Raw genomic sequence first — 15,901 nt, 5'->3', positions numbered from 1 at the left:
TGTTTTTTTTTTTTTTTTTTGTGGTACGCGGGCCTCTCACTGTTGTGGTCTCTCCCATTGCGGAGCACAGGCTCCGGACGCGCAGGCTCAGCGGCCATGGCTCACGGGCCCAGCCGCTCTGTGGCACGTGGGATCTTCCCGGACCGGGGCACGAACCCGTGTCCCCTACATCGGCAGGCGGACTCTCGACCACTGCGCCACCAGGGAAGCCCACGGCTTATTTTAAAAGAGTTGAAAATAAGGCCTATCCCTACAGAAAGGAGTCACCTTTGATTCTGGCAGCCCTTAATGTATCCCTTTTTGGCAGAGACTCATTGCTCTCCCCCAGAATCCTTTACCTCCTTTATGTGTTGTAGGACCTGAATTTTTAGCTGGGCACGTGGCTGCCCAGATAAAGACTACAGTTCCCAGGTTCCCTTGCAGCTAGACATGGCCACCTGACTAAGTGCTGGCCAATAGGGAGTAAGGGGAAGAGATGGTGTGCAATCTCCGGGGCATGCCCTATCTTACGTTCCCTCTTCCCACTAGATAGATGTAGTTCTGGTGGGTGGGGCCAGCCATGTCCGGCCATGCAAAGAAAGGTATCACCTAAGGGACCACAGAGCAACAAGAGGGAAGGTGCCTGGGACCCTGACCTGGAGTTGCCATAACAGTCCAGACTGCCTATGCCTGGATTGTTAGATGAGGAAAATTTTAAGCTCCTATCTTATCCAAGCCACAGGTACTTCGCATGTCTGTTACAGCTAATGAATCTATATCCTAATTAATCCATTCCACAAATGGTTCTTTAATTTAAATCAATTCCACGAAGCACACAGGAAGCACTAAATATTATGCGGGCTATTGCACTAGGTGCTGGAGATTCCAAGATGAAACACCATCTTCCAAGGAATTCTAGAAAGAAAGGATAGTCTTCTTTATAACAATTTTCACAAATAAACATACCAGTTCCTGAGGTGTAAGGGCAAAGTTCTAGTGTTACAATCCCAAAATTAATTCCCAGTAACACCAGTGCCATAAACTGCTCTATGACAGATCTGCACATTATTTCTGTAAAGGGCCAAAGTAAACATTTTGGGCTTCGTGGGCCACGTGGTCTCTGCCGTAACTACTCAGTTGTGCTACGGTGGTGAAAGCAGTCATAAACAATGCTAAACAAAGGGGTATGGCTATTTCCCCATACAACTTCTTTTACAAAAATAGGTGGCAGGCAGCTCTAGTTTGCTGACTCCTCATCTATGGTAAAAGAATTTAATAGGATAACCTTCTTTTGGGGATTTACAAGAAAGACAGGATGTTAAAAGCACCGAGAGGGACTTCCCTGGTGGCACAGTGGTTAAGAATCCGCCTGCCAATGCAGGAGACACGGGTTCGATCCCCGGTCCGGGAAGACCCCACGTGTGGTGGAGCAACTAAGCCCCTGTGCCACAACTACTGAAGCCCGCATGCTCTAGAGCCTGTATGCCTCAACTACTGAGCCTGCGTGCTGCAACTACTGAAGCCGGAGCACCTAGAACCCGTGCTCCGCAACAAGAGAAGGCACTTCAATGAGAAGCCAGTGCACCGCAACGAAGAGTAGTCCCCGCTCGCCGCAACTAGAGAAAGCCCACGCAGCAACAGACCCAACGCAGCCAATAAATAAATAAATAAAATAAAATACACAACATAGAACAAAAAATAAAAAAAAACACTGAGAATTTTTTAAAAGCCTGTTTAATTTTATTTAAGCCAGTGTTTCCCAAATTTATTGAACCACTTACAACTTTTAAAATAATGCTTATAAATATCCCAGAATTGGCCTTCTGAATGTGCTGTTGCAAACACCAGCTAAGTAACTTTTATTGTTAATAGGTTATTTTAGGCATACATAAAATATAGAGTAGTACAATGATGCCTACATGTTCACCACCCAACCCAGCTAAAAAAATAAAATACTACAAGTACAAAGGCCTCTGCACACTCTTCTTGATTCCATCATCTCTTCTACCTTCCTGAGATTACCATCTTCCCTGAATTTGACATTTATCATCACTGTCATGCTTTATACTTTCTACTACTTTTATGAATTCCTAATAATATATAGACTGTTTTGCACGTTGGTAAGCTTTATATAAATGTTAGCACTGTACCCAAATCCTGCCTCGACTTGCTTTTTTTGCACAATATTATGATTCTGGGATTTAGTTATATAATAACATGTAGCTCTAGTTCATTTATTTTCGTAGCTACTTTGTATTCCCGTGAATGAACATACCAGCATTTATTCATCCATTCTCCTGTAGAAAGCTTGTTCCTTTCTCTTTTTCTGTATTTTGCTATTACAAACACTGCTTCCATGAACATCTTTGTACATATGGGAGAGTTTCTGTACGGTATAGACTTAGATATGTGTTTAGGTATGTGTTTTCAAGTTTACTTGGAAGTGGATCCAGAGTCCCCTCCGGTGATGTTTAAGAGTTCTCACGTTTCTATATCTTTTCTCAAATCTGATATCGTCAGACTTTAATTGTTTTTGCCAATCTAACGGTTATGAAATGCATACTGGGTTGTGGTTTTGAATTGCATTTCTAGGATTACTAGTGAGGTTGAGCCTTTTTCATACATTTCTTGGACTATTTCTACGTTAATTCTTTACAGGGATCCTTGGCCTTGGACGATGCTGACAATGTAGGTTGACACAAGAGACAGACGGGCATCCAAATTCCTAAGGGAAACTAAGGCTGGAAGCTAATCCTTCCAAGGTGAACCAGTGGGCCTCACTCAAAAGTTACTTTCCCATTTCCCAATGCCAATTCTTTGATTGGAGTTACTTTTTTAGTGGAGAGAACTTGGGCTTTGGAGTCAGACAGACTTGGTTCAAATCCAAGATGGGGCTCTTTCTACATGTGATGGTGGGCAGGTTTCCCAACCTCCCAGAGCCCCGGTTTCCCCAGGTGTGAAGAGGAAAATAAAGTCTCTCATGCAGTTGGGGGAAACTGAACGCAGTGCAAAAAGCACCCAGGACAGTGTCTGGCCCACGACTCGCAATCATTCCCTCTGTTATTCTGTGAGATATGGGAGAGACGTGAGCTGAAGCTCCGCTCATTTCCTTCACCCTCTGCATGCCTCAGTTTCCTGCACAGGGAAAAGTGTCACCGCCATTTGCACACAGAACATCAGACCACAAAACTGAATAATCTTCAGAGTTAGAAAGGACTTTGGAGATCACCCAGTCTGGTGGTTCTTAACCTTTCATAGGGTGATTTAATGAGCTGACGAGAGGCTAGTTCACTTTGGAAAAATGGCACATATGCTCCAAACGTTGTGATGACTGCAAACTTTCTGAAGGATGGTACCCACTCTTTCATTGTTACCCCAAAACACCATTGTCATGACCTTATATGAAGGACTTTGTGTAAGGACATGGCTTTGCAGTAAGTACTGGTTGGCTGGCTAATTGCTAAGGGAAGATAATGCTCCTGTGTAACTAATATTTTAACCTAGACTTTGGGAGATTTGCTCACAGGTAAGTAAATAAGCATCTTTGACAGAAATTTAACAGACTCAAGAGGGGAAACCCCCCTCCCCAACAAAATCCCTGTTCCCAGGAAGCCAAATCCCATATGGCAAACTATATACTCTCAAGCTGCCAGCCTGAATCTGAAGCCCCAGTTTGGAAGTGAGCCCCAAATGCCATTTAAGATGTAGTTCTCTGTGTTGCTGTAAGCACCAAATGTGTTTCTTTTTTTTTTTTGCTTTTAACACTTGGAAACACCAAACAAATTCCAAGTGTCGGCAAACTGTCTGCTGCCGCCATCTGGTCTCTGCCCACACCGGGCTGTCGAAACTGCCGTTAAGGGAGCTGGTGGCTCCTGCACTGTCGAGCCCTGTGGCCTCCTTTCGGTCTGCATTTTCTCTGCCTGTGGGTAGCCTTGGATCCTGGTGACCCCTCCCCACCTTAGTTTCCTAAGTCTGCTACCTTGCTTTCTTCAGGCTGTTCTTGGACCTGGGAGTCCTCTTCCTTCATCTCATGATGACGCCTCTTTGTTGGTCCTTTTCCTGGGCTTCGGCCCCACCCATGACTTCAGGGGCCACTAGTCTGCCAGCGTACCCCGCAAAAGCCTCTTTAGTTAAGACCTCTCTTCTGAGTTCCACGCCTGCATCTCACCTACCTACCACTGTTTCCATGTTGAAGCCTTTTTGCTTCTGAATTAGTCCAGGACGTCTTAGTCTGTCACTTCTAGTATCACCAACACACTTGATGACAGCCTTTTGCATCATTCATTCATTCGACAAGGATTTACTGGGCCCCAGCTATGTGCCAGGCCCTGTGGTAGGCACCCCAATCAAGGAAACTGATTTCTGGCCCAGCCCTAAAGAGAGAAGGAGGCTACTCTCTGAGATAAAGTCCAAGCTGTGACTCTTTCTTCGGAAATATTCTATGCCCCCCTCCCCTAACCTCTGCTCACTTGGGACAAGACCCCACTGATGAGGGACCATATTTGTTGTCTACGTGTCTTTCTTCCCTTCTTTTATCTCTTCCTGCTAGTGACCTCATCCAAGATTGCAAATGCAGCTGGTGATGTATGATCAACTGCTTTGGACAAGGTTCAGGACTCCAGCCAATGATGGCTTTCAAAAATCTCACACGTCAGAGAAAATACAAAACTTGAGTATCCAGAGGAACTCTAAAGTCGCTGGAATAGGGACAGTGGCCCCCAAGCCCGTCAGCCCCGGTTGTCTTCCTGCACGCTGTGGGGACTGAGCCACCAGCAGTGGTAAAAGGGCCAAGACACACCTGACTGCAGTGTGGGCTACAAACCATATTCCTGACGGTACACTAGCACATCTCTTCAAGATATATATTTCTCCTCTCTCTCAGAGGAAGTTGAGGCGATTGGTTTTGGCAATCGAGAGGAGCTGACCTTCTTGGTCCAGAGTAGGGCAGTAAGGATAGTCACTAATATTTAATGTGCATTTACTATGACACAAGTATGCTACATGGTTTTCATGCTACATGGTGTTAAATGTTTTATATATATTATTTTACTTAATTCTTCCTATAACCTTATGAGGTGGGCATACTATTGTGCCTATTATATAGATACAGAGACTGAGGCCCAGAGAGGTGAGTAACTTGCCTAAGGTCACGCAGAGCGTAAGCAGTCGAGCCAAGATTGGAACCCAGGCAGTCGGGCTGCAGGGCCTGCATTCCTAGCCACTCTGCTCTGTTTCTCCTCTAATCAGATGATAACACAAGCACCTAATTCCCTGGCAACCTTCCTCCAATGGACGAGCCTGACACAGACTCTCATTTCCATGGACAACCAAGTGGGCGGCATCTGGCGCTCAACATTTTCAAAACTGACCCCATTATTACTTCTCTGACATTATCCTTGTCCTGTATTTGTTAAAAGCATCCCTAGCTACACACTCCCCTCAGAGTCAATTTTTTTTTTTTTTTTTTGCTGTACGCGGGCCTCTCACTGTTGTGGCCTCTCCCATTGCGGAGCACAGGCTCCAGACGCGCAGGCTCAGCGGGCATGGCTCACGGACCCAGCCACTCCGTGGCATGTGGGATCTTTCCGGACCGGGGCATGAACCCGTGTCCCCTGCATCGGCAGGCGGACTCTCAACCACTGCACCACCAGGGAAGCCCTCAGAGTCAATTTTTAACATAAAAGTTTGGTGAGGGGAAGAGGTATCACGTGTACATGCTACAAAGTCCAACAGTCAAGTAAGTTTCCCTCCCATCTCTGTACTCCTGTGTAATGGGTTGAATTATGTACTCCCCAAAAGATATGTTGAAGTCCTAACCACCCTACCCTGCATCTGTGACGTGAATGTAACTTTATTTGGAAACAGAGTCTTTGCAGATGCAGTCAAACTAGATGAGGTCATTAGGGTGGCCCCTCACCCAGCATGACTGGTGACCTTCACAGGAAGATGGAAATTTGGACAGAGAAACAGAGAGAAGACAGCCCTGTGAAGAAGGAGGCAAGGATCGGAGTGATGCTGTCACAAGCTAAGGACCACGGGGGCTACCAGAAGCTGGAAGGGAAAGGAAGGATCCACCTCCAGACACTTCGGAGGGAGCACGGTCCTGCCGACACCTTGTTTTGGACTCTAGCCTTCAGAACGGTGAGACAGTAATGACTGCTTGAAGCCACCCAGTCTGTGGTACTTCATTACAGCAGCCATAGGAAACCGATATATCCAGTTTTCTAATTCCCCTCCTTGGTGATGACTCTGGTCATTGGTTTCATACCTACCCTCTCGGACGCAGCCTGAGCACGGAGAGCAAATACTCATGTATATGTTTCACACAGGGTGACATGTCATACACTATTCTTTATGACCGTTTTCACTTGATAACACACCAGGACTAATCTTTTAAATTGTGGTAAAGTATATATAACATAAAAATTGACCGTTTTAACATCTTAAGTGTACAGTTCTGTGGCATTAAGTACATTCACGTTGTTGTGCAATCATCACCACCATCCATCTGCAGAACTTTTCATCTTCCCAAACCGGAACTCGGTACCCATGAAACACTAATTCCCCAGGCCCCTCTCCCCGCCGCCCACCAGGGCCACCTCTAACACTGCTCCGTCCCTCCCCCACCGACATGTGCCCCCAAGTCCTGCTGCTTCTACCTTCTCTGTTTCTCTAGCAGCTCTCCATCCCCTCTGATTCTGCATCACTCTGGCTGTCAGCATCTCTCACCTGGATCTCTGCAAGAACTTCTTGACTCGAGGCCCCGGCCCACCTCAGCCCATCTTCCCTGTCACCACTAGCCCCCCTTTCTAAAATACAACTCTGATGTCAGTCCCATACTTAATCATCTGTGATGGCTCCTACCTCCTGCAGAATATAGTCAGAAGTCTTCGGCGTGGCATACAGGGCCCTCCCTGGGCGGAATTCAGCTCGGCTTTCTGTGCTGTAGCCAATGCCTGGTCCAGGGCCTGGCCCACAGGAGGTGCTCAGAGCAGTGTTGGTTGAACCCTGTGTTCTCAGTTTGAATTCCTTGTTTCCTCCAACACACATTCTCACCTTGCCCTTTACATACATGGTTCCCTCTGTGTGGACTTATTTTTTCTAATGCCGTTTCTCCATTCCTCTCCTAGCTTCACCTTCTCTACCTGATAAATCTGTTTGTTCTTCAGTATTCAGATTAAACGGCACCTCTTGCATTTCGAGCTCTCCCAGACCTAGATCTTTACTGCCTTCTATTAGAGCGTTTACCAGATTTTTCTGTAATTCCTTCGACCTCTCTGCCCACCCACCTCCAGTCTAACTCACAATAGGCCAGGTGCACAGTGGGTGCTTGGCCTGTGTCTGCTGAGTGCAGGGTGGCCTCGCCAGCTCGGCTCCTGGAGCTGTGCTGTGGCCTGTCCCTGACACTGTTAGGGAGGACAGCTGAGCCCAAGAGCAGCCCTTCTGGGGCCAGGGAGAGGGCAGCTTCCTGTCTCGCAGGAGGCGCTAATGCACTGACATCAGTGCAGGGGCAGCAGTGGTTCCAACGGGGTCACGTGGGGGCTGGCAGCACAGGCTTAATGCCCGCTGGAGGTGAAGGAGCTGGCATCGCGAGGCTGCACTTCAAGCCGGAGGGGCTGGGGAGCAGCAAGGACAAGGGCTCTCCAGGGGAGAGGAGAGCGTGGGTCTGGCTCTGAGAGGCTGGGGAGCCTTCCAGGGCCCCACAGAGCCGCGTGCAGGGCCCAGGTGCTTGGCCTCTGCAGGTGACCTTTTGAGGGAGATTACAGGGAGGCCCAGGTCTGAACTCAGGGGTCGATGTGGACTTGACCAAGGGAAATGGCTGGCGTGGGTGCGGCTCCAGATCTCCCCCCACCCCCCAGCCCCCAGTTTTCTCCATAAGCCACTGGCCAGGATACCAAGTATTCCTTTACAGCAGGCCTGTGACACTGTCCCTTCCTCTCTGAGGTCCCAAGGTGCCCTGTTCTTTTCTCCTCAACTCCTCTCTACCCCAGACTCTGTTTCACTTTCTTTGTAGTATTCAGACTCTGTGAGATTATTTTGCTAATCCGTTGGCTACTGTCTATTACTTGTGTCTCCCCAGCAGCAAGTAAGTCCCAGGGACTCCGTCTCCTCTGAGCCCAGAATAAGACCTGGCTCCATACAGATGGGGCAAGGAATGGGTGGAAAGCATCTTTCCTTCTGGCACCAAGGGCTGGAATTCCCCTCGTCTGGGTGATCCTCTTCTTAAAGGGCCACGGGTGCTTACAGGAACGGGGACCAGTGGCTCCAGCAGCACCAGGCCTGCTTCCTATGTGATGGGCAGCAGCTGGGTTTTCCCTGACTTGGTGTCCCTGGGTCCCACACAGGTTCTGGTGGGCCATCAGCACCCAATACATTTTCAGCCCATGTTTGGCAAATGAACCCGAACTTCCAGCTGTCCTTATAGGGCTGTCTCAGAGGCACCAGAATTTCACTTCAGGTGCTGCTGTGGCATAAACTTTGCCTTAGAACCTACCTTGACCCAAACCAGACAAATAACAAAACCTATTAACCTCAAGAGGTGCCAAGGAGACCTGGGAAGGGTTAAAAGGGGCAGACCAAGCAGTGGTGCAATTTTTAAAATTCATATGTGACCTCTTACTGAGGTTCCCCACCCCACGAAGCAGCTGTCACCCCCGTCTTTACAGGGGATGAACCTGGCCCTGTGAGATGGGCAAGGTGACCTACCAGAGGCGACCCGTTAGAAAGCAACAGACCCAGGTGAGAGCATCTAGTGTGGGGTTTGGCCTTAGGTGCTCAAAAACAATGTACCAGAAGAGCAAAGGAAAGAACATAATGACCCAGGTCTCCGTCCTGATACTCTTAGCATCCTATCACCCCAAACATCCATTCTGGACTGCTCAAAATCTGGTCTGAATCTAAGAAACGCTTGCAAAAAGATGAACCATTTCCTGGAGTGAGCTCATCGTTCTAACAAACCCCAGTTCTTGTTGGTAGGTGTCGTTTATCAGCTCCGATAGGATTTGAGAACACCCCTTACTATCGTTATTTTAACACAGCCTCACTCTGGAGCAGAAAAACTGCCCCTTAAAAATATGGGGAAAACAACAGTATTCACTCTTTGTATTTCTGAAATGTTTCAAAACCAGTTATTAATAAGAAAATGTACAAAGCCTAATAAGAAAATGTACAAACTGCTCCAGGATGTATTATTTGTTCTTTCCTTTATTCTTACTTCCCTCCTCCCCCACTTCCCGAAGGACATGAAAAAGAAAAGAAAGGGCCCAAATTCCCAGGTTTCAATGATCTGATACTTTAATTAAGGAAGAATAAATGGGTCACCTCTGTCAGCTTACAATCTGCAGCTGCATTAAATGGTGTTCCTTTGGTATAAACCCAATAGCCACAGTGAGGCTTTACTGTAGCAGAATAAAGACGAAAGCAGAGCTCCCACAGGACTGACCAAGGTCACTGTGAAAACCAGTGTAGCACGAGCGTCAGACCTGGAATTCCTTGACTCTGCTTGCTCTGTCCCGGCTGGTGTCCAGGCTGCCTCCCCACGAGGAAGCCTCAGCCAGCTGGTAGGTAATTACATGTGCTAACAGTCACTGACACTCCAGCTGCCAACACCACGTCCCAAGTTCCCGCATCCGTTAGAACACCAAACTACCCACACTTTTCTAAGGCTGATTACGTAGAGAGGTATGTTTGGCTCCAAATGAGTCAGAACTAGGAGCCTGCCTGGGAACTTTGAAGATGAATGTCTGGGAGGGTAGAAAGACAAGTCCACTTGCCAAGTCCTCCATCCTACACCTCATCTGCCTCACAGTAGCTGTGTGACCTTGGACAAGTCCCATAACCGCAACTAGCCTCAGTGCTTCTATCTGTAAAATGGGATAATAAAGTCTGCCTTGCGGAATTGTTGGGGATGGCACACCATGAAGACTGTTAGTGCAAGGTGGGCGTCCAATACCTATTTGTTGGCTATCTGAATGAACAAAACTTCTTTGATCCCATCCCCTGAAAACTGGAGACAGTAATTCCTACTTCACGTCACACTAAATGTGATTGGGAGATATATGTATAGATGTATCTGTATGTTGACCAGACTGAAAAATAGGTACTCTTAAAAACAAAAACAAAAACAAACCGGCTCATTGTATCATGTACTGAATTTGGTCTAGTTAATGGAACTTGTCTTACACTTACGATTTAGGAAAATTTATAATGAAACACTATATTTTAGTTTTCTCTTGGAATATGATTTCCAAATGATGAAAATTTGGCTGGAACAATCAATTCGTATAGTTTGTACACACAAATCATCATCCTGCAGACGAAAGAGTCAAGAATTGTGAGGTAAATCACTAAAAATAGCCTAGAGACTCAAGTGGAACTGACTTCCTTTGTTTCGCTGCTCTAACTGTGTGCATCTTGGCCTGCCAGGTGATCACAATCACATCCCGAATGGCAGGGCTGATGCCTCAAACTGGACAGACATTGAAATGGAAATCCTTGGTGTGACTGTCAAACAGCACATATCTGGTCACTAGACCATGTAGCAAAAGTTCTGTGTTGGGGAAAGAGCATAGAGATGACAGCAGCCCTTGGAGCTCCTGTTCAGTCTATGGAATTAGCATATGAAATAGAAGCGTCTGGAAGAAGGTTATCAGCATCCACCAAGAGGGCTGACTCTAGGTCTAGGGTGAGGACCAGAAAAGTTGGTTATATCTCTGGGCGTCTGGGTTTGATATTCAGCTCCTAACTCTGTCACTTAGTACCTGTGTGACGTTGGAAGAGTTACCTAATCTTGTTGGTCTTGATTTCTTCCTCTGTAAAATGGGGAAGCACTACCTTCCCAGAGAGCAAGAGTGTTTGTTTTGAGGCTCACATGAGAAAGTGTTAAGATAAAACAATACCAGGACTTCCCTGGTGGCGCAGTGGTTAAGAATCCCCCTGCCAGTGTAGGGGACATGGGTTCGATCTCTGGTCAGGGAAGATCCCACATGCCACAGAGCAACTAAGTCCGTGCACCACAACTACTGAGCCCACGTGCCACAACTACTAAAGCCCACGTGCCTAGAACCTGTGCTCCGCAACAGGAGAAGCCACCGCAATGAGAAGCCTGCGCACCACAACAAAGAGTAGCCCCCGCTCACTGCAACTAGAGAAAGCCCGCGCAGCAACGAAGACCCAACGCAGCCATAAATAAATAAATAAATAAATAAATTTAAAAAGAAAAGATAAAGCAATACCTAGGTATGAGCCTGCATTATTACTGCAGGGATAGTAGAGGTTTAGGGTAATGTTCACTTCCTTTTAGGCATTGTCTGTGTGGGTCCTTCATGTTCATGACCCTGCTTTGTGCTTGCACCAATCTCCGAGGGAGCTGCTATTATTATGTTCATGTATGGGTGGGGAAAAAGGTCCAGAGAGGTTAACGAGCTTGCCCAAGGTTGCACAGCTAATTAGCCATGGTGGTGAGATTTGGACCCAGGCAACAGGACTCTGGAACCCAGACTCCCAACCTTTAGGCTGTGGGGTTTCCTGAGAGCATGACAAACAAGAAGTGCTTTGTCGGCAAGAGTTAAGGAAGCATCTTACTTTCCTTGCCACCCAGCAGTTTCAGGTTTGCTGCAAGGAAGAGAGCTGGAGTCTGAAGGTCATCCCAGGTCGGAGCTGGGGACAGTGAGCACGGGCAGTGGGAGTGAGCCTGCACGTAGCGTAGCCATGCCCATGAAACAGGAGGCAGGAGAGTCTGGTGGGCAGAGGATGGGCTTTGGAATACGAGCTACAAGGATCGCATCCCTGATATCTCCACCTATAAGCTGTCCCAGCAACGGCTTCCCAATCTGTTAAAATGGGAAGCTTATACTAACCTCAGGAGGCTGCTTCAGGGCTCAAAGGAGACAAGTAATGAATGCAAATCTCTTGTTGCAGTTAATAACAGGCACATAGTAGGTGCTCAATAAGTGGCTGCTCCCTTGTCTCTCTCCCTGAGACCTCTTGTTATTCTAGGTGACAAGATGTAAGGGATGGTGGTACAGACAGATTCTGTCTAGACAGAAACCTGAAGAAAGTACAACTCAGTGGTTAGAACTATGGGGGCCTGGGGGTCTGGGCTGCCTGAATTCATATCCTGGCTCCACCACTTACAAGTCCTGTGACCTTGGGCATGTAACTTAACCTATCTGTGCCTCAGTTTCCTTATCTGTAAAGTGGGCATAATAATAATGCCCACTTCATACAGGTTGGAGAATATTCGATATTAATTAATCTGTGTAAAGCATTTAGAACAGTGCTCAGCTTATGGTAAGCATTCAATAAATGCTTGCTGACGTCCATCAGGCCCCTGCATGTTCCTGGGCTGCGGGGCATCTCTGGGCCTTCAATGGGCTATACTTCATACTGCAAACCCTCTCTTTCCTTGAAGACCTCCAATCATATCCTGGAAGGGTGGACATCTCTGCAGCCTGGCCACATCACAGGCTAGATGAACTTTAGAGGAAGGACAGTGTCTCATCTGGTGGGCAATGGGGATTTGAAAATGGTGACAATGACCACCTGGACAACAGTGCAGGGAGTCAAGAAAGTACACCACATATGCACACACACCTATGTCTGTGTGTCTGTATCTTCTGCATTTAGAACCAGGTTTTGACTCAACTGAGAGAGTTGTTTCCTTTCTTTCACTTTGGATAAATGTGAGCCCCCCTGCATGGGGTCTCTGAGCAGCCCGTGAATAATTCCCACCCTGATGCAGGAGAGACCTGGATGCAGGCGTGAGAGATGGTGGGAGAGTCGCTCCATCCCCGTGCAAGTGAAAAAGCACAGGCGGGCTCTGACCCAGCCAGAAATTCTACTCTGCAAGGTTTCGCTAGTAAACTACAGGAAGACAATAATTTACTTCTAATGGAGAGAAGGAGAGAGGGAAGGAGAGGGAGGGAGGGGGAGAGGGAGGGAGAGAGAGGAAGAAGGAGAATAGAAAAGAAAGAATATGAATCGAATCAAGGCACACCGATATCTTGCAATCGAAGAATCAGGAGCCTTCCCACAGAGCCTTGCTCTTGTCCTCCTCCATCCCTGCAACTCGAGGAACCTGGTCATTGTTAAGCCGGCGTCTGTCCTTTAAACCAGCGAAGCCTCGATCTCAGCGACGGCAAGGCTGCCGGCGCATACCGCCCCAGGCGCAACCAGCCCCGAGCCCCACGGGCTGCGGCCGCTCTCCCTGCACCCGGACGCGGGCTGGGTGTGCGGGGAAGGGCGCCCTCCCTGCGCCCCGCCGCCCCCGATCTCCCGCTCGCCGCCCTACCTGAGCTGGCGCGGTTCGCAGTCCACGCCGGGCAGCAGCAGCCGGGCGGCCTGGCGGACGTCGTCGCTGTCCATGGAGAAGCTGCGGCGGTGGCCGGCGTGCGCCACGGCCACCCGGATCCACTCCATCAGTGGCGGCAGCACGAGGAAGGGCCTGCGGCGGGGGAGGGAACGAGACGCGTTTAGGGGGGCCGCGGCGGGAGCTGCCGGCTCAGACCCACCCCCACCGCTCATCGCCGACCACCCCCCACTTCCCTATCCCCACCCCCTTGTCCCTGGAGTCCCTGTCTCTCAATTCAAAGTGGGAGGACCTTTGGAGACATCCGGACCGCACTGGTGACCTCGGGGCAGGCTCTCCTGAGTCTTTGGGCCTCAGTTTCCTCATCTGCAAAACGGGGATAATGTGACTGAAAGGCCACGATGTGACTCTTCTGTGAGTGTAATCTTCCTCGGCGGTCATGTGAACATGAAGGAGATGACTCACTTAAAGCACCATGCACAGAGTCGGGTGCTCAGTATAAAATCCAATCAACTCCTGGGGTTTTTAGGACTTGGGGCTCCCCATGGTGAGGCCAATCGTAAATCGTCCTCCAACTCTCTCTTCCCACCCCTAGCTGCTCCGTGTCATCATTCTGGAGCTCTCCCAGGCCTCAGCTCTGCCCAAGCACCAAGTCGCCAGCAGGCTTTAGCGTCTGGAAACAGAGGAGCCTTCCCGGAGAGACCGGGCAGCCCAGAACTACCAGCAAAGTGCGGGGGAGGAAGGGGCGGCACTTTGGGGCCTCGGCCACACCGCTGAAGCTTTGGGAAGTCTCCTGCTCCCACGGGGCTCAAGGGATCACAGCAGTGGTGCAACTCGCCGCCAGAATTCATGAGATAATGCTTAAGGCTGAACTATAACTTTCGAAGTGTAATACATTTGTGCCATCTTCTTATTTCTTCCGGTGATTATCATAAACTCCATCCTCACATTAGGCTTGAGGGCAGGGGAGCTTTTGGAAAATACTGATACCTGAGTCCTATCCCAGGAATTCTGATTTAATTTATCTAGGATTGGGCTGGACATTGGTAGTGTTTAAAAACATCCCCCAGGTGACCTTAACGCACATCGGAATTCTCCGGAGGGCTTGTTAAAATGCAGATTGCTGGGCTCCACCCCCACAGGGTCTGATTCAGTAGATCAGGGGAGGTGGCCAAGAATCTGCCCTTCTAATGAGTTCTGGGGCCATGCTGATGCTGCCGGGCTGGAGGGGCAAACTCGAAGAACTGCTCTAAGGTATGGTATAGGGCCTGAGAATCACCTGATTTTGAGTGTCTGTGTGTGTGAGTGTGTGAGTGTGTGTGTGTGTGTGTGTGTGTGTGGTGGGGGATGCAGATTCCCTGGCCTTATCTCCAGTGATGCTGATTGCATAGGGTCCACGAATATAATTTTAATAAGCAGCCCATATGATATTGATTTAGGTAGACCAAGGGCCACACTTTGAGAAACGCATGGTGTAGATCAAACAGGTGTCCTACCATTCAACGTGGTTATGACCAGGGTGAGGCACATGGGGCGCCTGGGTGCAAAATTTAAGAGGGTCAGATCAAGTAAATATGTTCTAGCAGCCCTCTTGCCTCACCCTAGCCCCGGTGGTGCTATTCAGTCCAGCATGGCTGCCACGGGAGGGAGAAAAGGTTGGTAAATAAAGGGTTTATTTACCCAAGGCAGCAACCCCCTCACAGTATGTAGATGTCACGAGCTTCCCCCCCAGTTTTGGTGGCAGGTTCCAGTTTTCTTAGAAAGTAACCTATTTATCCAATGTTAAGATTAAACAGCTTTTACATTCATCTCAGTTAATCCCATTCATGATCTCATCTAAATGCTTAGGACCAACCTACAAGCTAGTTATCCATTTTCTAGATCAGAAGAATGAAGTTTATTGAGGTTAAGTAACATGCCCTGGATCACAAGGTTAGCAAGTACGAGAGCTGGGAGTCAGACCCAAGACATTTGACTACATAGCCTATGTGTTATAACCCCATGTGGTTCCCATCCACGTTCTCTTGTCCAACTTCCTTCCCAGCACCAGGGGAAGCCGATCTCGTCTTGGACCTTTGATGGCATGCCATTTTCATTCCTGCTCATGCAGCTCAATCCCCTGTCTGTAAGGCCTCCAGCCCTTTAAAAAGCCACACCCCACTTAACCTTCAAACCACAGTTCGAATCCCACCTCTCCCTAAACATTTCTCCTGAGGACTCCTCCCAGCATGGACCCCTCCCATGGTAGCCCTCACCCCAGTGGCCTTACCCATCAGCCTTGCAGATTCCGCATTACAATGTAAGCTCCATGGGGCAGGGACCTGGAACTGCTGGGTTCACCGATCCAGCCCCATCCCTACTCCCAGGGCAAAGCCTGGCAGGCTGTGAGCACTTAATAAATAATGTGTTCATGAAATGGACTAAGATTTATCAATTCCTTACTGGGTGAAACATAAAATCAAGCTTCTGGACCCATGGACCTGTGGGGCAGGCTCCCCGGGAATTTCTGCCCAGATCAGCCTGCTGCTTAGGCTGTCGTCCTCATTCTCTCAGTCTCTCCATCACCTAAACCTAATCAGGAGCTCAATAAACACACTGACTTGAAATTGAATT

General features: G+C 48.5%; 1 protein-coding gene across 3 annotated transcripts in view; it reads right to left on the bottom strand.

Annotated features, from left to right (window-relative positions):
• Positions 1 to 15,901, bottom strand: part of ABTB3 (ankyrin repeat and BTB domain containing 3) — a 308,089-nt gene that overhangs the window by 58,927 nt on the left and 233,261 nt on the right. For 2 of the 3 annotated variants that reach the window (XM_027107449.1, XM_027107447.1), the window contains exon 4: positions 13,271 to 13,423. In XM_027107449.1, the coding sequence (XP_026963250.1) occupies positions 13,271 to 13,423 (153 nt within the window). Of the gene's footprint in view, positions 1 to 13,270; positions 13,424 to 13,520; positions 15,439 to 15,901 lie in introns of those variants that run through there. The other variant, XM_027107450.1, reaches the window with a different exon arrangement.

Source organism: Aethalodelphis obliquidens, unplaced genomic scaffold (genome assembly GCF_003676395.1).
Source record: "Aethalodelphis obliquidens isolate GAN/ISIS:26980383/991018 unplaced genomic scaffold, ASM367639v1 scaffold8, whole genome shotgun sequence".
Classification (NCBI taxonomy): Eukaryota; Metazoa; Chordata; class Mammalia; order Artiodactyla; family Delphinidae; genus Aethalodelphis; species Aethalodelphis obliquidens.
This window is presented reverse-complemented; position numbering and strand designations above follow the sequence as displayed.